This window comes from Trematomus bernacchii, unplaced genomic scaffold (genome assembly GCF_902827165.1).
Source record: "Trematomus bernacchii unplaced genomic scaffold, fTreBer1.1, whole genome shotgun sequence".
NCBI lineage: Eukaryota > Metazoa > Chordata > Actinopteri > Perciformes > Nototheniidae > Trematomus > Trematomus bernacchii.
Window position 1 is genome coordinate 905,503 of NW_022987588.1, and position 25,661 is coordinate 931,163.

Genomic DNA, 25,661 nt, shown 5'->3' on the forward strand with positions numbered 1-25,661 from the left:
TAATCCCCTCCGCGGTGACGTCACACAGGCTGTCTCCAAAGGGACGCAGCGTTGAGTGTTGGAGCAGCCAGGCGGCCAGTGTGCATCCCAGGACGCAACATCAGTGTAGCCGGGGCTCAACGCTTAGCTGATCGCTTCACGTCGGACGCTTTGGAAACTTACAACCATGGGTAAGTTTCTACCAACAAATCCTCCTTTAAAACCCAATGACGACTTCAAATGTAGCCGTTTTATTCGAAATGACAGCACGCTTCACACTTTGTTGTCGTCGCTCAAACTTTCGGGGCGCGCCGATTGTTTTAACGTAGACTTCTAGTGCTGCAGAAGTAGCCTGTTTACCTGACCTGGTTCCAATCGGCATTAGAGCAGCATGCTGAAGGAACTGGAAGAAAGCGATTAGAGAGATTAAGTCTATCAGGATTCCTGCAGTCAACTCTGCGGAGGTGTTTAATCCAGATCAACTCTCTGCCTCCACTGCTTTCTATAGAGCCTCAGTGCTCAGCTGTTGGGGTGAGCCATTTCATCCAAACCTGTCTTGTCTTTATTGATTATGAGCATTGATCCTTTTGCATTTGATAATGATTGTCATTGAAAGGAATTTATTTACTTTAAATACACCATACATTTTGCTAGAATAAGTTACTGAAAGAGGAACCGGCACAATTTTGATATTAGTCAGATGTTATTGTGTTGTGCCATCACTTGTATTAGCTATCTGAAGAACTGAGCTGAGACTGTCCCCTTTTTAAAATCAGTCCCAAGTGTTGGCCATCTGTGCTCCAAGCCTGGGGGATGTGTGGGAGGAGTGAGATGTCATGCCATAGATGTTTAATAACTTCTTGCTGACTTTGAAACAGTGAAAAACTATTTTTTTTAAATGGGGAATTGACATAAAAACACTCCCAATTGTTCTCATTCAGCAACAGTCTTTGTTAGAAATCAGACTGTAAAAATGACACAGAATAAATAAAAAAAATGGTAACTCTTTTTTTTTTTTTTTGGGGGAGCATTTATTGACTTGTGTTGTTTGTCAGAGCACAGCTGAAGCCCGGGAGGAACACTGTGTGCGAATGTGTATCAATGCTCATTAATTCGCTCTGAAGCTCTCACAGAGGCGTCTTTGTGTTTCTAATTTGGAGCTGCTCCTTTGTGCAACTTCAGTGGCTCTTAATGTTCACTGAAGTTCACAGAAAAGCAAGTTTCAGAGCGGATACCCTGTGAACTACATCCCCACAGACCCTCTTTCACTGTCTCATAGAGGATATTACTCTGCATGGCAATCAGCCGTTGTGCATTGTCCACTAAAGCTCCCATTTTGTATTCTCCATGGCCCTTTCAGGAGTACAGCATGTTGTTGTGGGCATGAGTAGACTGATTTGGAGACTAGCTATCTGCAGAAAAGTTGCATTTGTCTTGTGTCAAATATATAAATCTGCTTGGCTTTTCCTCTCTTTTCTGTTTCATGAGAAATAGCTTTGAAAACAGAACATGGATTAACTGTTGTGCATGAAATCGTTCAGCCCAAAATAAACAGGATGTCTTGAAGGCGATTGTGTGCTGAGCGGTGAAGTGAAGATGTATTTCAGAGGTTATATAACTTATGTCTGATTTTATTTTACAGTGACCTTCACCTCGCAGAAGGGCCACATGTTTTTTTTTAGAGATTCTCCTCTGTCCTCGGGGTAAACGATTTAACAGTGCATTGGCCTGTGTGAAGGATGTGGGAGGATAAGTTGGCTTCAGTCTGCTTTACTTGATTCAGAGAGAAACAGCAAGCCATTTTCCACAAATAACTTGTCAGGTTCTTGGTGTTTGTCCTTTGACAACTACTCACCCAACAGTGTTTAGTTGCCAAGAGTTACTTTATAACCAAACATTTGGAAAAATGTGGTCTCAGCTCCAAAACATCTGAAGAGAAAGTGTTGTCCTTAAAATAAAAATGTCTTTCATTTGAAGATCATCACTTTACCAAGAAAAGCATGACATGACACTGCAGTGAAAGATTTATAATCTTTCCTTGCTGCAGATTGTAGCCCCACATAAGCACATTTTATTGTTCTCTTTGGAAAGAAGATTGGAAGCTTGTATTTAATGTGAAAGATTCACCATCTTTACAATGTATGGCTTTTACAGACACAATTTGATTATGTGCTTAACATTTAAAGCTGTCTTATGACAGGAGTTTCAACTAATCAAATACAGCAAGTTATAGACACGACTATAAACACTGGGTATGTTCTTCCTGGAGCCAGATTCTGGAAGAAGATTGTTTTTCCTTATGGAAACTCATGGATCCTCTAGTCCGAGTGTTTTGTATTCAGTCTGGTGGTCTTGTGGAAAAAGGTCGTGAAGGCTGGATTCAAACAGCTCCATAGATTATGTCATGTGTTGTCGATATTTTTGAGAATGTCAAGAAAAAGACAATAAATCACAGCTGACAGTTTTGAACGTGTCTTTAATTAAACATCTTGCTGTAGTTCAACGGCTCAATTGTTACTGACACGTGTTTTTTTTAAAAACTGTATGCCTAAACCTGATCTAATGTTTCAAATGTTTTGGTTTTGGTGAAGAATTCTCTGTTCTTTATTGATTCACAAACACAGGAGCTGGACAGTGTCCTTCATAATGATTTGTACATGTGTGTCTGTGAAGGGTCTGTGTGGTGGGGGCTGTGTGATGTGTATTCCTCCTCTATCTGAACTGGGATGTCTGGAAAGTGTCTGATTATTTAGTTAACACATCAGCGGTGATCACTGACACATGTTCTGTGACCCTGCATCCTGATCTGAGGAGAGGAAAGACCCATGACTGCTTAACGCTGCTCAAAGAGATGTTTTTTTCACTCTCGGAATCAACAACTTGTCATCTGATGGCAGAGCAATAACAGAGTCGGATAATTCCCCCCTGCTTTTAGTTGACTCATGGCGATATGGTCCTCAGAGGCATGTGGTACAGGTCTACAGGAAAAAATAACCACAGGGCTGCCAGAATGAGTCACTGCAGAGAGGGTCAGGGTGTTGAGAGAAAATTCAACTGTGCTCTTATCGGTTTGTTTGTTTGAATCAAGGCCTTCTCTTGTTAACCTCAAAAAGATGGCTTCAATGAATCCCCCCTTCTGAGTCACTGTTTTACGACTGATCCCCACATTTCTATGTCACCATCGCAAATGTCCTAAATTGCATTTGGTTTTGCAATCATTAATGAGGTAGTTGCTGTCATAGTTACATGATTTCTGGGCTTCTTTCCATTTGGCATCGGATACGATCGAGCATCTTTGGTAATTACACAGCAGATGAGGCCCATGCAGTACTTTTGAAACTGTGCAGCTCTAAAAAAAAGAATCCTATAGTTCAATCAAGACTTCATTCATCTTCTGCTTCCTTTCCTGCTCCACCTAGTTTCCTCTGAAATCTCCCTCCTCTCACTTTCTCTCTCTCTGGAGGTATCCTTTCCGCTCTCCACTTCACCGCCTCTCTCTGTCTTTATATATTTAGTTGTTTCTCTGTAGCCCTGCAGGTCTGCCAGAGCAGTCATGATCATTTGTTGAGCTTAATAACTCCTCCGACAACAAAGGGGGCCATTGAGTATTGTGACATGAAATGATAGGAATAGAAGTTCCTGAGTAGGGATGCTTGATGAAGCATGTGCATTGCCCGTCACTTTCACTGAAAGCCCTTTCACAGTTGAAAAGAAGTGATGCGAGTGTGTGTGAGTGGGTGTGTGTTTGTGTGTGTGTGAGTTCGTCCTTGTTAAAGATATGTCAGGGTCAAACTGCTACATGGTAGAAACAGGATGGTATATCTGAAAATAGTTCCTATATGCATAAGTTCACAGATGGTTCAGACATGAGAATGCAGCTGAGCCCTGTTGGTGTATAAAATATGCCAAAGATACAATCTGGCCTTTATTTACGACTGCAGGAAAACACCCACGATTTTCAAGGTTAAAGCGCCAAATACATGCATAATAAGGTCTTTTTTTTTTTTTTTTTACTTTTGCTTTAGTTTTACAATATGTTGGCATCATTGAGTGCACACAGAGCGCAGATGTGATATTTGCTAGTGGAGCTGCAATCTGTCAGTGTTTTGTTCACAGTCAGATGATTGTTCCAGAAGGTAAATAATAGGTTGGGAAAAGCCAACAGCCCCTGCGGCTGATGGACATTCACTCACTCATTCAACAGGCATTCAGCCCCACTGCAGGATTTTCTGCCATCTACAGTGAACCACATTATTACAGCTCTGTTTGACCACATTGGCTACAGCACCCAAAACACTTCATGTGTTTTGATTCCCATGAGCAGGGGACATTGATTACACAGTCAATAATGTTTTCACAGAATGACCTATTTTCGTTTGACAGTCTTCGACAGTCTTTTAAGCTAGTAAATAGATTGTAATGTGTGAAAAGAGACTAAAAAGTGTGATTACTCCACACAAAATGATGCCTGTGGTATATAGCGCTATGCTACACAACACACACAACATATACTCTGGATCTGGGCCAGAACATTTAGCCATTGGTGGACCACCAGTCTTAAAGGCTAAAGTCTGATGCATAAGTAGCAGGCTATTTTCAAAATCACTGATCTCCTCTTCAAGCTGAACATTTCTCATTGGTGTAGCTATACTTCCTGAAATGCATTTCAAATTTCATTGCAGTTTATTGATGGCCAAACAGTGTATAAAAGCCACGCCCTACTTAGAAAAAACAGTTGGATGCAATTTTGTCAACAGAAAATCCAACAAGCACGTCAACTTCATACAGCAATTGGCGGTGTGTGTTTTAAGGGTTTCAAATCATCAACAAAAAACCGATTTCTGTCATGTACAAACGAGTGCAACACAATGAACACTTTATAGGAAAGACTGCCTAAAAGTGCGAGCCATTGAATCCACTTTTCATAAATGTTTGCATCGAACTACTTTTTGCCGCACCTAATGTGTGGACTTTCTTAAGAGCAATAAACAATTTTGCCATCAGATTTTGTCAGACACCCGGATAGGTTCGTGAGTTTTAAAGTCCGTCTTAAAACAATAATGAGGGGCACAAACAAGCCTTGAAACAGCTTTACTTGTGTGAGTCATCAAAAGTCAAGTAGTGCTTGTTGTGAGACTTCCACATCCAATTTTAAATCTTTGGCTTGTTTAAATTGCAAGTATTAAACCCAAATCTAGGCTTCAGAATCTCCCTTCAGTCCTAAATTGGAGTTTCCATAGACGCCATATCTTTTTTTTTTCTGTCGTTAAGCAGAGATGGGGGGGGGGGGGGGGGCTAAGATGGTTGGTCCTTTAAACACAATGTATTCATTCTTCCCATGGGAGAAAATGCATAAGTGCAAGTATTGTTTCCAAGTTTCCAAAACGTCTATGTAGATAATTATTTAGGAGCTTGATGTGACCGCAGTTCAGATGTGAAAGCAGTTAGGTGAAATGAGAAGAAAAAGTAGGGCCTCCAGCTAATTTCCTCCTAAGATCATCTGTGAGAAGTGAGAGCAGAATGCATTTGTCCGCTCTTCAGCGGTGGGATCCTGTAGGATTGAGCTGTTGGCTGTGTGCCCACTGAGTGTATTCAACCCTCCACAGATAGGTCTTTGTCCTCGGCGCTTTTACGCAGCTGCTAAACAACCGTAAGACAAAAGCATCTGGGGTACCCTAGCACACCAATGAGAAATGTTCACCATATGAAGAGCCCTGCCAGACAGCCTGAGAGCATTTGGATGCAGCCAAATGCTACGCTTGGGATGAATTAAGCAGGAATTTAAATGAATAACCTCTTATGACTTCTTCTTTGCCTTAATAGTCAGGATTATGTGTACAACCTTACACAAGATATTCAAATGTCAGACGTTTTGTTGAGATATTTCTTCACAGCTTTTTGTTTATCTAATCTGTTGCAGGAAAATCACATGACTCCTTGTTGCTCATGCCGTCATGATGTGGTGCTGCCTGTGACACAGTAAAAAACTAAGTTAGACACCACTGGACACACTGTCTCCTGCCAGGAATCACTTTCCTGTCAAAGAAAAAAAAGGTTTCCAAGTGAGAGTTTTCATTGTTGGCTTATTATCCTCTGGAGAAAGGCTTGATAGGCAGGAGGAGGCACTTCTGCCAAGCAGATGAAAATATGCAATAGCTGAGCTTTTCTAAAGCGACAGCTGCAAGAAACCCAATAGCTGAGGGAGAGTGTTTGGGGAGGCTGTTTGCTTCAAATACACTGTTTGGGGGTTTGAGGAGATGGATTTAAATTTGCTTCAATTGTTGAAACACTTCAATTTCGAGAAAATTAAGTTTTTTTTTTTCTTACTGTAAATGCACTTACCAAAAGAGAAACATGCCAACTAACAGCAGCTTCAGGGGAGAGGAAATCCCAGATGTTTTTGTCTGAAAAACAGCTTGACCCCGCAAACCACACGCAGGCCAGAGGAGAGATGTGTTAGCAGTATGAATGTTACAGCTACCACTGAGAGGTCTCATAAGCAATCTTAGCTTCTGACCTCGACACTATGGGAAAACAATACTGTAACAATAGCATCCACAGCTGAAGAATGGAAAGTAATGTGTGTAGTAATTGAGCCTCTGGAATGTAGGGCTCAAGCTGGTGTGTGTGTGAAACACGACATCTTTTAATATATTATCCAATCAGTGTTACCGTGTATTTTCATCTACACTGACACCCACATTGTGTAAATGATGGTGTGTGCACAGAATAGATGAGAATATTTGGACACTGAAAATAATGGAGTGAGTGCATCCTGTCAGATGGCGCCATTAATGTGTTCTAGTTTGCACAGGAGATGCTTTCAAATGTCCGGTATGATGGACAAAAGGTCATTGCAGTCTGTGCTGTTGGAAAACTGCCTATCAGTGCTTAAAGCAATAAAGTAATGGATTGACCCACTCTCGCAGAGGTCAGCCAGGGAGAGTGTACTAACCGCTGGAGAGATTAGCTTCCATCTTTCTCTCGTGATGAGCTGTATTTGCCACTTATTGTTAAGCACTTAGTCCATGTTAAAACAACTTCCATCATGAGTCTGAGGACAAACACGGCTCTGCAGGGGTGGAGGTGTCAGGTTCAGGGTAAGAAAAATCTCCGTCCCTCCAGGATCCACCCGCAGGACGCAGGGCTCAGAGACACGGGAGGAGAGCCTTGTGGAACAATGGCATTAAAGTGATCTCCGTGTCATTTGCTCTGTTGTCATAGCGCTGACGATGAATCCTGACACGGCAGGGTCCAACTGGCTGGACTGTCTCTCCGGCTAAGGCTGAAAGGAGGAGGTTTCTACTCCTTCTTATGAGGGATGGGGAAACCGAGACGACGTGGAGTTTGAAAAGGGTAAAGTCTCGGGTCAGGGGTGAGAGGTTGGCAGCATGAGGCGGAGGACAATAGAACTGGCGGGAGCGGCGCAGGGAAAGAAATCCCAGGAGCTGGGTAGACACAATGGAGGGGGGGGGGGGGGGATTTCTCATGGGAAGCAACCCCCGAGATTAGCTGGAGAGTCTTGTCTGATGTCCCCACGTCTCTGAGCTTTATTATGTCTTCATTTTGTGTGTGTGTTCTCATGCTGCTGCCCAGTGCAACAAGTTGGAAGACTGTGTTATTTGACATCACAGAAACTGAAGTGTAAGAATAGTTGATATGTCAATAACCATAATAAATACATTCGATGTGCTTCAGCATTTTTCAACACTTGTAGAATGCGATGCCTTCATGATCCGTTTACAGCAGAAACGGACAGCGTGGATATCTCAATAACATTATGGGCCAATCTGCAGTACAAGATTAAACCAATCCTGAGCTAAATATAAAAATGCTTGCGGTGATAGGTATTGTATTTAAAGGATTACCACCACTAACTAAGGGATGTCCCTGTGGGATTTATTTGTACTCTCAGTGCAGTTTGATAGACCGTTGTACATTTTAAATGGCTTTGGGAGGTGCTCAGTGTCACAGTAACTGCAGTGTAGTTGCAGTTAATTTTGCAGAGAAAATTGATATAAAGAGAGTAGACAGATTAATTATGATTTCATAACACAAAGGAGCTTTAAAGCAGCTTTAATTAACTTTTTTATATTAACAATGGATAGCATGACTACGGAAAATTATCAACTGACTCTGAGTTTATTTTTATAGCATCTCTCAGCGTATCGCTCTTGTTTTTAAAACGTTATGTAACCACACAGTCAGGTGTTTCTCTTAAAAGTTTGTGGAGACCCAATAGAGACCTTATCTGCTAGATATAGAGTTAGCATTACCGGTAGCATTTGACCAAATGAACTGGGTTAATAGGCGCTCATGCTACAAATGTTTACCCACAAAAAACCTCTCCTGAGGCTCGTCTATGCTGGAGAAGCAGAATTATATGTGTGTTGGGAAATAAAAGTCAGTGTGTTTTCAAACCACCTATTCGTCTTCTAAACATTCAAGGGTAGCTGGGTATTATCATTACCATACTTTTCCTGGCCAATTATCACGAAATGGAAAGAAAGGAAAAGAGGTTGTTATGTAGCATTATTCTAACTGGATAATCAAGAGGTGTTCGCTTGCACTGCATTTGGCTGTCTCCTTGGCTCCATAATGTAATCGATGCAAACCACAAAGACAGCAAAGCTCTTTCCAGACCAGAGGCATTATTAAAGTATTTAGTGAACACTGAAAGAAAAACAAATCTTTTCTACAATAGCAAATTTCATGGCCTGCATGCGAGATGGTAGGTTACAACCACTTTAAACACCTCCTCTCTTCACTCTTTTTCAGATCCATGTTTCTGTTTCATGGCATCGATTTGCTCTTTTGACTCCAGACTGAAATGATAAAATTCTTATTCTTTAGGTTTTGACATGGCATTGGTTTCCTGTCCGGCCAAGCCATGGTGGCAGTTAGCTATAGCTGGGAAGCCTGGATAATATGAAGCATTTGTGTCTCTTGCTCTCATTGCACCACACTTAGGCCAAAACCACAGTGGCTGTGGAGGTGCCAGAGAGTCAGGGTTCTGAATTGTAGAAGACCAACATGGCTGCCAGGCATCCCTGCGTGAGTGTTTTTATTTCCAGACCTTACACGATATACTATCACAAACATGCAATTAGAGAGCTGCTGAGTCAGATACCCTTGGCAGTGTTTGGTCAAACACTGGTAATTACTCTGGGGAGAAATATTTGATATGCAAATTGTAAAATGGAAGAAATGGCAAAACATAAAATATGCCTATGTTGGAATTGCGCTAGAATGCTGCAAGTGTTTGATGTGTAATCCTTCAGCACTCATTGTTCAGTATAAGTTTCACTTCTCCATGTTTCCAGTCACTTAAGTCAGTCCACTGTGGTTTTCCCCTCTAACAGGCAACACGTTTGCTATAATGGATAAGGACAGTTAACATATTCATTTTTTCCATTGCGGCAGATTTATTTTCTTTGGAAAATGAATACAGCGTACTTAGTGACTCATGTTGGTTCGATTTACATGGAAGAATGAGCTGCTCCAAGTTTGAAGCATGCATGCATTTTGATGTATTGGCTGTCATATTCAGAGCAAACCATACCCAGAATCATTAGGCAGAAGTCATTCAGAATTTGCAATGCCTGTTCTGTAGAGAAAATGGGTCAGAAAAACAAGTGGATGGGTCTGTATAATGGGTTTGTAGTGCACTGCCTTTGTAAACTAATCAATGACTTAGATTCAGCTTGCCAAACATGGAGGCACACATACAGAGCAGATTGACCTATGAAGATGGCCTGCATTTAAATCTAGGACAGCAATGCCACCACAGAACATAGGAATGCAGATTCACTGAGTTCAACAAATGGCCAAACCATGTCTGTCAGTCTACAATATGTATATGTTGTACTATCACTGAAAGGTAGAGCTTTTTCCATGAAAGCAGCAAAAATATTCATGGATATTTGATGACCATTTTGCTCTTTCGTTTTGGCTTCCTTCTGCTTTTGGAACTTGGCCTTCACAATAAAGTCAAACTAAATATGGCTTGATCGCTCCTGCTTTCTCAGGCCGTTGTAAGTGGTGCTTGGTTCTGGGCTCAGGCCTTCATCCCTGAGAACTCCTTCCCCGGTGTGAGCCAAGCAGGGTGCAGGTCTTCACGGGCGACCGAACACTGAGGAGCTTTCAGGGCCCCCAGTCTCACAGCGTGAAAGGTTGACCCACAATGAAGCCTCCTCCATTTGTATGGGCTTCATCACCATTCAGATTGTGTCCTCAAGTAGGGGAGTGGCGCTGTCTCGACGCTGGAGCTTCGCCTCCTACATTTACACGATGATTCCCACAGCCACTCAGCCTGTCACAGTATTTTTTAGTAAAGCTCTGATCAATCTGTTGCTCTTAATGTGCTTAACAATACCATTCTTGCGTCATTCATTTGGAACCACTTATGTAAGATTTAGATCAATCCTATGACTGCATGAAATGTGAAAGGGGTTGCTCACAGACATGAACCCACGTAGAGTTGTAAAAAACGTTCAATCAACTTCTAATGTTGGATTTGATTCTGCTCAAACATCCTTTTGCTGAACATATACAGCTAAATCCAATCCAATGTTTAAGAGAAAGGCTACCAAAGATTCTAACGGTATATTTTACTGCACAAGATATACAGTATATTTGCTAATTGGTATAGCATGATTACATGTATTTACCACTGATAAAGCTATGTTTGAAATCTCAGAAATATAGAACTTTCAAGCCCCTGAAAACTAAAGAAAGCATACATAAAAAACATAATATTGGATCTGTACATTAAGGCTTGCATTAGCTGATTGATTCACCAGCTGCTCGGCTAACAGCGGAGTAGTTATGTTACATTGACGCAGTTGCACCATGGAGCATGGACATCATTCATAACCTGACTGACTCTTCACGAATACTCAGCTGATACATATACACGAGCACCATTTTCTGATTTTCATGAACGTGTCTCTGGCTAAAGCAGGGGTTAATGCCAAGATGGAAAATATGAATATTATTCATAATCACAGTGACTTAATCATTTGCCATTCAAAGTTTTGCAACAACTGTTTACAATAGTTTGGACATCTGTCGATTCTTTTATACTTTTACTCTCTTAAAGTGAATCTCTGATGCTGTTTCATGCACTCAAAAGCAACATATTTATGACGTCGTCTAGCATGTTATAACTTTTTTCCCAGCTTTATCTCCTTCTTTTGATTACAGGATAACATTTATAATTATTTCCAATCAAAAGCACATGTTTGTTTATACCAGAATATAATGCATTACAGTTAGTCTGAAACCACAGCTTGACCAGGCCTGATCACATGTTTTCAATTCCCATCACCATGTGTGCAATAAACTCCAACCTTTTTGTTGTCCTTCACTTCCTGCACACAGATCACAAGCTTTGATGTGACTCAGTGAGCTTATGTATGACACATTTAGTCTTGTGTATCAACCACTTATCTTTTGAATCATCACTTGATCTCCTCGCTACAATTAATGGGTGAATCACAAGCACAACTACCCTGGACATCACTGCTACTAATGGCCTGGAGACTCCCTTCCCCACATCACAAGGATGTCGAGTCTCCTGGTGTTTAACAGGGCTGATGGTGAAAAAGCTAGATTAGCGGGGCATTTGTTGTTGTGGGATCCCCGCTAAGTTCACTTCCCTGACCCCTGAGGCTCCCCTCCCCTGCTGATCCCCCTCCTCTCTGAGTCTGGTATCCGTGAGAAGACCCTACTCCAGCAGCTCCGCTCCAGTGGGGCTCTCCCCCCCCCCCCCCCCCCCCACTGAAAGGCCTCTCTCATTAGCATGCCCTTGGGCCTCCTCGGCCTGCTGTTGCCAAACAAACACAGCCAAAATCTTCCCCTTCTTCCTCGCTGTCTGTTTCTCTGGTCATCTCATGCTTATTTTTAACAAGTTGTTTTTTATTATATCACCCTCAAAGCATTTTCTCATTTCTCCTTCCTTTTATGAGCTGAATTCTTTATGTTTCTGCCCCTATGATATTCTGGATCTCCATGCTGTTTCCTCTGGTGTTTGTGTCAGCCCAGAGGACGCTCTGTGTCCTTGTTTAGGAAGTGTAGATTTGCCTTTCTTCCTGTGTCCTTCTTTATTTGAGTTAGAGGCCACCAGATGGAGGGAAGACAGCGGTCAGAGGTTTGCTAATGTATGCAGCAAGAGCAGAGGGCATATGTTGCCGATCAGAAGATGAAGGGCTAACCCCACCACCCACACGCATGCACAATCCCCCTTTCTTGAACTGTGGTCGGATGTGAAATAGAGGGATATTGTGTGCATATATGCATACTGCCCCAGTCTATACAACAAAGGGTTTTACAAGTTCTGTAAAGCATGGTTACCTACTCACTGTCTTTGCTATAACAACTACAATAACCATTCAGGGCTCTGCTTCAGTTCCTGAGAGGCACATCGGACAGAAGGGAGAGAGTTCAGGGCATGGATGAAGATTTGTGTGTCATTAGAAGGAAAATAAATGTTAAACTGAATCCCTAAACAGTTAGTACAAACAGGAGAAACTCCATATAAGTGACATATTGACTGGAGCACGCACTAAGCTCGACCAAATCCCTTCTGACAAAACCTCTGCATCTTGGAAAGGAACTGTGATGTACAATGGAGCAGAGGAAAGAGGAATAGGAAAATAAGGCAGAGGAGAAGCCAAATGCGGAGGAGAGAGCTGGAGAGAGAGAGAAACGTGCAGTAGGAGAGGGAGTGAAAGAGGGAGCGATAGAGGAGAGAGTAAAGAGGGAGAAGGGAAGCGAGAATTTGCTGAAAGGAAGCATTTTTGTTGGATGGGAGAAAAACAACCATGGAAACTTCATCAGAAGAAAACCAAAACCAGAGGCAGGACAAAAGAGGTACCAATGAGCACTCACAAAGAGCCGGTTCAGTTCTTTTCACTGCTCTGTTTACGGCGGCTTCAACCTACTCCAGCCTGCTCGGTTTCACTCTGCACAATAGTTGGTAGATTCGGCTCAGCAGGGACTCCTGAATGTCAGTACAGCATCCTTGTCATAGTGTCTGTAAGTTGATATTCTAGTTGTTACATTTGCATCACTGCTTTTGTTATCTCAGTCATGCTTCTGGTGCATGTTTTTTCTCCTTTATTTAGTTTGTTTTATGATGTTAAAGTCAGTGTGGTGTTTCTAGCAGACTGCAGCAGGAGGGATGATGTGTTGCCGCTGGTCATCATCATCGCTAGTGTCACTTTGAAGGACAATGAGCCTGTTGAATCAACTGCAGATCAATCAAACCTCAGGGTGCGTTCGAGAGGCTCCTTTCAAGGGGGGAGGGGAGGGTGAGTTGATGATAAATGAGCTAGATGAGGTGCAGGCAGGGGCAAAGATCAATGAACCAGACATTTCCAGTCTCAAACATAGACAGCTCTGAGCCGTGTGTACACTAAGGAGAGAGAAAGTCATTAACTTGCTAACCCCCTTCTTGAAGGGATCAAGGATTGGCTGTTTCTTTTATTGCTCTTTAGTGACTTTTACTATTCCAGGTAAAATATTGTACATTCAGAAAAGCATTTTTCCCAAGCAAGGGAAGTATGCGACTTTGAAACCTCTTTGAAAACTCTTTTAAACGTAAAAATTAAAAGCCGCCCAGTAACTATGAGCTTTAATATACTGAAATGATAGCAAATCATTACATCTTTGCAACATGTTGAAAGTCACAGTCAGTTGCAGTGACTTATCGAGGGCTCTCTGCATTGACTCACCACATTGGTTATGAGGGATACAATTTGAGTATATATACCCACTCTCTTTTATGTCTTGACGTCCTGAAAAGTAGAGACATTACAGGACAAAAGGGTACAGAGAGATGAGGAATGACCTCCAACAAAGATCCTTTGCCAGGGACATTGCGGACGAAGGTTTGGGCTCCGAGCTGTTTCTTAAAGCTGAGGCTGGGTTGGGAACCTGTGGGTCTGTAAAGCCCATTGAGACACTTTATGTGATATTGGCCTATAAAAAGAGATGTCATGCCTTTACTGTCCCCTCATTTACTTCCACACAGCTTATGTCCACAATTCTACTACTCTACCCAAACACACCATTTACGGGCCATTCCGGCCATCATTGGCTTTTTACTGTCACTGAGTGCACCTACACATCTCCCTCGGCTCCTTTCACACCCAGCCATGGTGAGCTGCAGTCAACAGCTATTAGCTGACAGACTATACGTTTCCTTTGTTAGATAAGTAAACAAGAGACCACTTTTGGTCAAATTGGCACACTCAGATCTCTCCCGTCTCTTGAGAATGGCCATTATAGCCATTATGGCATTGTTAAGTCTCCTCTCAAAGTGGAGAGTGTGTACAATGAGACTGTTCCTCATAAATGGTGTTTTGGCAGCTTGCCCCAATAAAGCAACAAACAACAATACATAACATCAGCTGTAAACAGACACATCTGTAAGTAATGAAGCTCGATGCTAGATTGAAAATGGATGGTGTTTTTGCCAGGGCTGGAAGCTGATATGTTTTTCAGGGCTCAGTGATAAGATGGAAGACAAAATGGGCCTTTATCCTAAACTCTGTTGGCCCAAGTGTGTTTATTCATGTGAATGGGATCTATATGTATTTGATAATCATACTTTAACTGTGCACATTGGATTATTCGGTGCTTCTATGTGTTTGCCTTGCATGTGATTGGCTGTGTGAGTAGGTGTGTCAGTGATCATATTAAACAATGCTTTCAGAATGTCTGCTGCTTACTCTATCATATGCAGTTGGTATTTCTCTACGTAATCCGGGGAGAATTTAGAAATGTTTCCGCTTTCCACGGAGGGTCCCAGCTGTTGGAAGATTTCAGCTTCATGGTGTTAACAGGCAGTGTTCATGTAATGTCTGTTGTTGAAGGGTTGAGGGAGGTGATGAAGCAGAGCCAGCTGCAGGTCCGTGTGATGAGATTGCGCTCAAGCAAACAGTGGTGATGCGTGCATGGATGGATTAACCTGTTTGGAGACAAACATGTGTTATTGTTGGGGCCTCTGTTGCCCCCTGTAACTGTCAGGCAAAGTGCTCAGAACATTATAGATGGCGAGTCTTAATATTTTGCACAGAAAAAACGGTCCCAGTGAACCCGCTAATTCATTTTTGCTTGACACAGTGCTTTTTAAATGAATTGATTATCAAAATAGTTTAATGTAGTCCGTAAACTAAGCAATTAACTGATTAAAAAAGCAATTGATGCAGCTTCGATAAAATCCTAAAATACTATGTGTGGTGAGTTATTTGGTGAATACAGCTTATTTAAGAATAAGGCATTACGGGAGTAAAATTGACAAAAAATTAAACAAAAAAGAGCATAAATGCATTCATTTTCAAGCCAGTTGATATTGTCCTTCTATTGATTTAAAATCCAAACAAATTTGAAAGTAACCAAGTGCACCTTAGCACCGAATATGAACTGCGGGAACTTTGGATGATAAATGAATAAACTTATGTGGTTAGATGCACCCTTGTTTTTCTTACTTTCTGGGTAGGGTTAGGTCGGTCTTAATGAGCCATCTCACTCAAACACTGGAAGATTTGAGCTGCTTTGACAAACAGGATCCTCCTGGAGTGTGAAGGGGCTGCTGCGGCCCATTGTGGCTGAGCTCTGTGCTGGAGGGGCACACCGGATGGAGCCCAGCGGTGGGCTTGTCCTGGGCCTCGAGCCTGTGGGCCGGAAGAGCGAGGCCGTGGTTCACTGCCATTCTGAAAGGCCCCTGAGAGTCCAGTGTGATGGACCGTCTGGGGCTCCGACACTGGCTCTTTGTATCAGGGCTTCTTGGACTCTCTCTCTGTCTCAAGTTTTTCTGTCTCTTTCACACAATGTCTTACACACACACTTTACAACCGTTTTTTTTCCCCTCTCTCCTCGTGATCTCGATGCCGGCAAATGTAGCCTCTGCTGTGCGGCCTGATATTGTCATCACACACAGTCGCTAACTTGTCCTCTCCTCATTCATGTTCTTTAGCGATGAGGTGGAGAGTCTTGAAGTGGTCGGACCTTAACCTGGTGTATTACTCAGAGACTGGGAGCATGTGAAAGTCATCAACGGGAGAAGGGCCCAATGTGATTCTCATTTATGTGTATGCTAAACTCAGAACAAGCCAGCAGGATCCGTTTAGTACAAGCTTGTTGTTAAAGGAGAGTCACCGGCTCCTACTGTTATCCCCTGTGGAGGTGGGTGATTTCAGCTCAAATCTGACCCGCAATATCCTGTACACTATGAAATCCCACACAGCACACTAAAGAGAAAACAGTCTGTACTCTGCTGTGTGGTAGATGTTATAACTCTGAAATACACTTCACAACGTATTTTGTTCAATTTACTCCCACGGTCGATCTAATTGCAGAATCCATTGCACTGTAAGGAATGTTTTTTTACTTTTATTGAGATGGATAAACATACAATTTATCTACTGTAAATTAAGACGGTAGCTTAATTTGAGATATATTTGTATTGATGTGTTGCAAAGAGTTAGATCATTTTCCGTATGAGTTCAGTGGGAATCTCCTGGACTCTCAAATAAGTCACTGTACCCGGGCCAGATGTTTCCATCAGCTTACAGTATTGATGCAAAGCTAAGCTAGCCGGCCAGCTATAGTGCTGTATTTAACTAAAATATATAAGAGTTGTAGATACATTTCAACAAGAAAGCAGATGCCTACATTGAATAAAGTCAAAGTAATCCTTTAACCCAACAGTTAAAGAATAAAAAAACTCTGGTGTCAAGAACTGATCCCACCTCTGGTATTAATCCATTAACTGAATGAGACTGATTTTTACTTTGGTGCAGACTGTTGCCCTCATGGTGCTGCTTAAAGTGGAGTTGGGCTTTGATGTGATTTCTGTCTCCTCTGATGTCTAATACCAAGATTTAAGCTTTCACAGAGACCCTTTGTGAACAGAGTGCTATTCCTGAGGCTAACCGTTGAACCCCATCAGTGGGTCTGTCCTCGTGCTGCTGTTTTTCCAGACTCATGCTAACCTGCAACACGTTCAGACCAGCTGTGAAAATACCACCTTGGATTTATTGTGTTATTAAGGATAACAACCTGTAAGTGACACAATGTTTCTCCTTTGAGAGGGATATGTCTAGACAATATTCCCAGTCTGGATGGATGGAAGCTTCAAAAGCAAACCACTCCGGTATAATGAACACAGATGACTTATCGATCAGATTGGTGGCTTCAAACAAAATGTACATTTGCGCTCTCTAAGTGCTCCAAGTTAGACAAGCATGGCAGAATTGGTAGATGCACACATGTCAGCCTGACCTTGTCCATTTCAGGCTTCAGTGGAGAGACAGCTTGACCTTTTAAAGCATTTTGTATATTGCCTGGAAGACACTTCTGTTTCTCTGAGCTTTAGACATCCCCGTCTGTGTTCTTTTCTCATTTTCAGATCCAGTAAAATGCAGGATATTGAGTCAGACATGACTGTCATGATGATATCCTGGCTTCTAGCTCCATGCCATCAACGTTTAGACAGTTGATCTAATGGGAATAGGGACTAATTTCAAGACAGGGTTTGAAGACTAACAGATGCTTAATGAGTTAGGCAGGCGAGCCAATTTTCATCCATGACACGTCACAGTGCATTGCGATCAAATGAATATACAATAAACCAGTGCGTCTTTATAAGAGAGATTTGGTAATGGAGGCAAACTTTCACTTTGAAACATATCTTCTCTTCAGGAGGTTGAAATGTGAGAACGAGAGGATTTATAGCAGAGATTCAGTCCGCTACTGGATCAGAACTACCTGACATTGACATTCACTACAAGAGCAGTGTTTCATTTAAATGAATTGTATTTACTTTGCAGCTGGGCTCAATATCCTGTGGAGCTTAGAGATGTGACTCCCAGCAGCCCACTCGCCCTCCCCCTCACATGTTCATCAGAGAAATGTGGGCTGCGGTAGGAGTTAGCGACTCCGCTGTGGGCACACTCATTGAGTTGTGGTTAACATGCTGCCATGGCAACTTCTTTTCACCCACCACGGGACACTTTTTTTTTTTTTAATCTCCCTGTACTACACAAACAGTCAGGATGAAGCGTCTGGCTGCAAAAGTATTGGACCAGCAGCAGTATTTCTCTTCTAATTTCCTTTTGTCACGGCAAAGAGCACAAACAAAGATGAACTTTCGAGATTCAACACTCAAGATAGTCAAACATTTTCAAGGTCTGCCTTTTATCAAGAAAAACACACATTTGCCTCATAGAGTTCTACGACATCCCATATATTTTACACTACATCGGGAAAGGGCAGAGATAAGTAAAATGGTGAATCAGATCATTCAAGAAGAAACTTCAATTCAGTATATAACCTGTTAGCCTGTACTCACCTTATTATAAAGACATAACAGGATTTACAGAACAGCTTAACATCACAAAGTATTCATCTGCATAAACTGGTATCTTATACTTTTGATATTAAACAGAATGTGCATACATTTTATAGACACTATAGTCGTATAATGTTTTCTTTTTGTGTTGTATTGTTTCTTTTATACGCAGTGCACCAGCTAGTTGCCAACATGAGTAGATACCAAGGTTTAAAATAACTGTTTTTGTTCGCTTAAAACTCATGAACTTTTGAAAATGAGCCGAAAGACGCCCAAATTCATCCATAGCACTGAATAAACTGTAGATGTGTTGAAACATCTCAGAGTGACCACAAACAGACAGTCATTTGATCCATTGTTAATGTAAAAATACTGATTATAACATCTTTAAATACTTTAGTTGCTGTGTGACATCATGCATAATGTGAGAGCTTTAAAGCATAAACAGCCATTGACCTCCACAACATCCTGTCAGACACATGTGGATCCCATTGGAAGCACACTGTGGTTTGTTTGCGTGCGTCCACAGACGGCACATTGTGGTGACTAGCTCTGTTTCACAAGGCATAAGAACTGGGTGAGGCCGATCCATCCGGGTCACTTCATTCCCTCATTGAGAATTACCATTGATTTCCGATACAGCTTGGCTGACACCATTTCTCTGACCTGCTGGGTGGCCATTAGTGCCCTTTAGGTGTTGTGATGAACGGTCAGATGAAACATTAAAGGCAGTGTGGACTGGTTAAACATTGGCCAAACACAGCAATACAAGTTTCTGTTCCTCACATTGCAGGAGTCTCAAAAGGAAGCACGCCGCATTAAGTGTGACCAAAAACACATTTTAAACGGACTGTTCTGCTCTGTCTGTTTCAGTTCCTTTGTTCATTAGATATCTAAATGTAATTTTTTTTTTACGTGTCCTGATGGAAGATGAATGCTATTTGGTGTTATTGGCTGCAAAATGATTCATTTGGCACTGGGTTAGACTGGATATCTGATGAATGGATGACTCGTATGAATATTCATCTCATACTTCGTCCCCCTTAGATCACTTCCTGTCCTACAAGTAAAACACAATCCCTTATATGGACTTGGGAGTTGGTTCATTTCCTTTATTTCCTTTTTAGAAGTAAAACGATTTGGTACAATGTTTCAAGATATCAATGATACTTGTCGTTGACCCAATCTTTTTCTTTTTCTCTCCAGGTTGCTTTGAGTGCTGCATCAAATGTTTAGGCGGGGTGCCGTATGCGTCGCTGGTCGCTACGATCCTCTGCTTCTCCGGCGTGGCCCTGTTCTGTGGATGTGGCCATGTGGCTCTCACCGGCACCGTGGCCATCCTGGAAACCCACTTCTCCAAGGTCACCAGTGATCATGCCATGCTGACTGATATGTAAGTGAAATAATACTCTTTGTGCTACTAGCTGCTTGTTAAAAAGGAGAGGCCTAAAAGTAATCTAACTCAAACTGAGGTCAACTTCATTAAGGCTATTTTTAGCTGATGGTGTCTCCCACGTTTACCTTATCCTGGAGAAAAGTCCTAATATGGACTCCAGTGCATCCATTAGTCCAATAAATGAGGGACAAGAGACAGGACTGCACATGTGTTTTATCTTGTAGACATTTGGAGTGCACTGTTTAATTTAAGATGTGTACAGATGTAGTCGGATTATTCCCAGAGACATGCATCACCTGTTATCTTCACATTTGGGCTTTGCGTCTCTCAGCTCGTCTTTAGATCACTATCTTAATCACAACCATCTGTCGATGAGTGTAAGCAGCTATTCTCCGCACCAGACAGTGGGACATGATGCTATTAGGTTACCTCACAGTTTTAGTGGGTCTCTCCAGGTGTTTCTTGTGAGGCTAAAAGTGCTGGAATTGTGCTTACTACATGTTTAACCTTTTCCAGCTTAACAGGCACAACTAAGCGTATGTATGACATTGCTCTTTAACAGAATACAGCTGATGCAGTATGTCATCTATGGCATTGCTTCATTTTTCTTCCTGTATGGAATCATTCTGCTGGCTGAGGGCTTCTACACAACAAGTGCAGTCAAGGAGCTGCACAGCGAGTTCAAGACCACCATCTGTGGACGCTGCATCAGTGGAATGGTATGTTTGTACAACCACACTGCTGTGTTCAACCTGCTTTATAAACACACAGTGCTTTGAAGTCATTTTAAAATGCCTTGTAATTGTTATCTGATGTTGCTTATAACATTATTCCATCTCTGTGTCCTCAGTTTGTGTTCCTCACATACATCCTGGGCATTGCCTGGCTGGGTGTGTTTGGCTTCTCCGCTGTGCCAGTCTTCCTCTTCTACAACATGTGGTCCACCTGTGCCACCATAGCTCCCATGGCCAATCTCACCGAGATCGACTCCATCTGTGTGGATGTTCGTCAGTACGGTAAGAGAATAGACCATTGCCAGACACAATCTTACTTTATTAGTCTGTATTAAAGCATTATAGGACCACTCAAAACCAAACAATGTCAACTACTGAGCCCTTATCACCTATTGCATAATACACATCAGGATTAAGTGATCTGCATGTCTAAAACTGTTGTAATGTCCCTTTTTTGTTATTTAATAAGACATTTCCCCCCAAAAAAGAATAACTAATGGTCTGATCTTTGTTTGATTCATCGTACTGGACAGTTTTGATGATTCATGGTGCAATGAATTTGAGTGTCTAAAGCCTTTGAATGTTTTGACTGCAGGAATTATCCCATGGAATGCCACACCAGGAAAAGCCTGTGGATCTACGCTAGGTGACATCTGCAGCACCAGCGAGGTACAAGTTTATTCTTTTTCCACATACTTACATTAGCAGAGGAGCTTGGCATCACATTTCTGAACTGTAGAATAACACTACTTTTGTCTATTTCCAGTTCTACCTGTCCTATCACCTGTATATTGTGGCGTGCGCCGGGGCAGGAGCCACTGTGATCGCTCTGGTAAGATTCCCTCCAGTCTCTCCATCCTCTCCCTTTAGTCCATCTTTGCACGGTTTGTATCGGCAGATCATGTGTCAAGTGCTCCTCTCCTCATACCCATATGGTTTATGTAACCACATTAAGAAAGATACATGTAGTCTTTTCCTCAGCTCCAATGCCATTTGCTGTTTACCATCTGCTTAGATACACAGCTTTGATTTTAATTCAAGAGGAATGACAGAGAGTGCAGTTTGGGCTTTGCTGTTTGTGCCTTACAAGACTGTAATTTCTAGAAATCACAATCAAGTAGAATTTGTAAAATGATGCTTTCATTTTTTTCCTTAACTTTTACTGCTGGAAAATTGGTAACTTTCCTAACTTGTCAGAGTAAAAGTGACGAGGAGGTCCCCGGCATGTTCTCTTACAACCTTTTCTGTTCTCTTCCACCAGCTGATCTACATGATGGCTACCACTTATAACTTTGCTGTTTTGAAGTTTAAGAGTCGAGAAGACTGCTGCACTAAGTTTTAAACTGTTTTAAGAGCACGGCACAGCATTTGAGGCTGTACTGAGTAGAAGAAAGTTGCAACTGACAAAAAATGAACTAAAAAAAGAATAGAAAAATCAACATCTCTCCATTAGTATTCACATGAAGTGTAAATAGCTGACTGTATGCTTCCTTTAGCATTTGGTGGCCAGGGATGTAGCTTCTCTGAGGACACCTGATGAAAGTTGTCTTCAGAGTGGGGGGGGTGTTTAGTTGGCTGGTTTGTTCTGCTTTTCTTGGCACTCACTTATAGAAAATTGCCACCCTCAGATTTTATAGAAATGCGCACAGCTAGAAATCCACAACAGTGTTATTTATAAATACGTGAAGCTGATTTAAGAAAAAAAACAACAGTATTTTACTTGCAGTACCTCACCTTGCATAACAGGACGAGCATCAGTTGACTGCAGTCAGAGCTGAAATGCACATTTGTGCAGAAACTCCTGAGACACATACATTTAAGATTGTTGAGCAACATACAATTGTAAAAATGTAGGTTGGAAAGGAGATCATCTAGGCTATATGTACAGTATACAGCTCTGAATTTAGTCCACAAATACATCTGGTGTGAAATTAAAGGTGTTCTCAGGCTTTTTAGTTTTTGCCAGATTCGCAGTTTTAATGAAGATGAATTCTAAAGTGATACATCTGCAAAAGGAAAAGCTACATTGCCTTTCATTGCCTTATATTTCCTTAGCAACCCATAAAACCATAAAGTGTTACACAGAAAATATTCAGTATTAATTATTTTGCCACAAGTCTAAACTGAACTAAAATGCTGATGAGTATTATGGTTGTGTTTATTGTAGAAAAGTAACTGCACATAATAGCACATCACACTGTGACGGGTTAGGCCAGTACCAGAGGAATACTTCTGCCTGAGGCCCTAAGCCTCACTCTAGTTTCATGTATTTTATAAATAAAAAATAAATTCTCCTATTTTAGAGTAGAGCAAATGTTTTTTTCTATGAGTGCTGGTGCTGGTATTGCCTCAGCTATGACGTTGATATATTGTTTACTACATTTTCCTTCTCTCAAAGTGCCATTAAAGAGCCATTTGTTTTTATCCTAACACTGAGCCTGCATGCTTACATTTTTCAGATTCTTTGATCTGTTTTATAGTTACTTATATTCCACATTTCATATATTTAATTTTCTCCTAAGTTTTTGAAAACTGTAGCTTTTACTTTCTATATAAAATAAACAATCTTTGTTTACAAAAGTATCCTCACTTGGTCTATTTCTTTTCAAACCGTCAGCCGTATAAAACTGAACTGCATATGGAACAGGGTCAGATTCACTAAATCCCATGCTTCGCACTAACATTAAGCTTTTTCAGCTGCATACAACTCGCATGCCTAACCTTTGCTCTCTTTCTTTTTCCACTCATTCCCACCCGTAAAAAGTGTCATTTCTGTAGTGTTTTTCTTTGCAGGGTAGTAACATAACTTAGCAATGATTGTAACAGTGATGTTACAATGAGTCCTAATGTCTTCTGTCACCCTTGTTGAAGTCTTTTAAAAGCTTAACTTTATGTGTGTCTGTGATGAACATACTTTAGCTCTGACTCCTGTAGCTTGCTTTGCATCTTTGACATGCTCACCGGCCATCCACCTCACCCTTCTCTTCCAGATCCACTTCCTCATGATTCTCTCAGCAAACTGGGCCTACCTTAAGGATGCCAGTCAAATGCATGCCTACCAAGACATCAAAATGAAGGAAGAGCGGGAGCTGCAGGACATCACCTCTCGCTCAAAGGAATGCCTCAATTCCTACACATAAGGATATTGCACATTCACACACACACACACACACATGTACAGACACATAAACACACTGTGGCCCCTTTGGACCAAGACAATGCTCAGCTGTAATAACTGCTGTGACACTGCAGTACTAACCCGGCTCATAACACACTAATGCATCAGTGTTGCTTTCTGCACTAACTCACCAACAAAGTGGATCAAAACTGCTACTTATAATTTCATTTATGCTGTTTTTATTTTGTATTTTTTGAAGGAACAAAGCAATTTTGAATGTATGTAGTCTAATTTTCTCTGGCCCTTTTTATAGCCAGTGTTTCGCTGGCCAAGCTTGAGACATTGCACTATTCTTATACAACGCATAATGATGACTTGTTTGTTTTACAGTCTTGCTCTGTCTTTCTTTTGAGCTGTGGGGGCCAGTTTTTAACAAGGGAATGTGACATTATATTTTCTTGCTTATTCTTTTCAATCACACATGCAGATTGTTATACACAACATAAAAGGCCTTACATTCAGAGCTAGTGTGTGGCTTCTAGCTGGCATGTTGGAAGAACCATCACATTACAATGCACTGACAAAAGACTGGCATGTCACAACATGTTTTGATATTACAGCAAAGAGAGATACAAATATATAATGTGGATGCAGTTTTTTCAGTAAAAGTGGTGGTAAAAGTTCAAATATTTAACCGCATCGTAATCATAGTGATAATAATTGGTTCTAGATTTTATTGTAAAGCTACTCAAGTCACTCGGAGCATTCATGGCCTCCATTAACCCTACCTCAGGTGTGCACTAGAGCTTAAGAAACAATTTAACAAACATTTCTCCCTAGAAAAACCATGGTTTCAAAATATAACTATAATTGTAATCACACCGGGAGCACCTCCACATCGCAGTATTTTAGCATTCAAACTTTATGAATAATGCCATAAGAATATCTTGCTTTCTAAATGTGAACTGCTGCCAATTGTTAGACAGGATATTCAATGTATTCAATATATACAAGTTTAGTCCATGTGTTTTCATTTACACTAATGAAAAAAAAGCTCTCTGATTCCTCAGATGCTCCACTGTAATATTGGATCATATATTGCAATTTACGATCAAACTTTACTTGAGTTTGAAAACTCTTATTAAACAAGTACCCAAGTCCCTTGTCGATTGTTACTATGAAAAAGCATACAGAAGTTAGGGTGTGAAAAATGTAAACTTGTTACAAGTCAGGATCTTTAGTGTTTTTTTTGAAGATACAACCACTTAATTTTGTTCTTAATTTGTTATTATTGCACCAGTTTTTGATGTGCAATTGTCCTAATGCTGATATAATTACTCATGTAATCTTGTTTCTATTAGTTGATTTACAGGGATAAGTTTCTTTGTTGCATGAAGACAACTGTTTCTGCAGTGACACGTGATGTACAGTCATGTTTACTGACATCGGTAGTAGGCAGTGTTTGCCTGTTTCATTTGTATTTTCAATGCTTACAAATTAATCCTTTTTATGTAGCCGATTAGTTTTTTAGGTTATTTTCTTATAGTTAGAAGTATATAAGTATTGTATAAGTGTGTTGCCTGATACCTGTATTTTCTATAAATGTCAAGGGCTTCCTCGTGAATTACAGATGCTTAACTTTTAATTCAACTTTCAGATAACAATTGATGAGGACAGCTGTCATTAAGACATGTACAGCAATCTAAATGGTAAATCTAGCCAAAGTATGAAAGCTATTGTGACTCTCTGCCCAGTGTTCTACACAGTATCTGTGAGCTATTAGAGAATCAATCCTGCGTAGTGCTCTATAGAGCTGCCACAGGTGTACAGTGACTAAGGAGAAAGGTGACAGAAGTACATGAAGCTTGTGTACACCTCATCTGATCTTTGCACCTGTTGAATGAACCAAAAAACAAAATGAAGGCTACCCACCAGGAAGACAACAATCCAGCATCCTGTCTGACTGGAAAGAAACCCTTTAATGACATTACTCAAATGCCTGTTGACTGTTTTTATGAAAAATTAAAAATGAAACAAACTTTGGTGTGGTGATTCTTTTCTTTTGTGTGATAAAAA

At 41.1% G+C, this 25,661-nt stretch overlaps 1 protein-coding gene across 2 annotated transcripts; it reads left to right on the forward strand.

The window, feature by feature from the left end:
* On the forward strand, window positions 1-25,626 carry gpm6bb (glycoprotein M6Bb). 2 transcript variants are annotated; one of them, XM_034128623.1, is made up of 7 exons: window positions 1-170; window positions 19,544-19,730; window positions 20,296-20,452; window positions 20,584-20,749; window positions 21,063-21,136; window positions 21,234-21,299; window positions 23,458-25,626. In XM_034128623.1, the coding sequence occupies exons 1-7, from the start codon at window positions 167-169 to the stop codon at window positions 23,605-23,607; spliced, it is 804 nt and encodes a 267-aa protein (XP_033984514.1). In that variant the 5' UTR covers window positions 1-166; the 3' UTR covers window positions 23,608-25,626. The 2 variants fall into 2 exon arrangements, with proteins under 2 accessions (XP_033984514.1, XP_033984515.1); XM_034128624.1 differs by lacking the exon at window positions 23,458-25,626 and adding an exon at window positions 21,729-23,050.
* Window positions 25,627-25,661: the final 35 nt, after the last annotated feature.

Bases quoted from the DNA above. Each gene is read 5' to 3' on its own strand.
- gpm6bb (XM_034128623.1), top strand. The intron at 20,750-21,062 runs GTAAGAGAATAG...TTTTGACTGCAG, and splicing joins TGTGGATGTTCGTCAGTACG to GAATTATCCCATGGAATGCC. The intron at 21,300-23,457 runs GTAAGATTCCCT...CTTCTCTTCCAG, and splicing joins GAGCCACTGTGATCGCTCTG to ATCCACTTCCTCATGATTCT.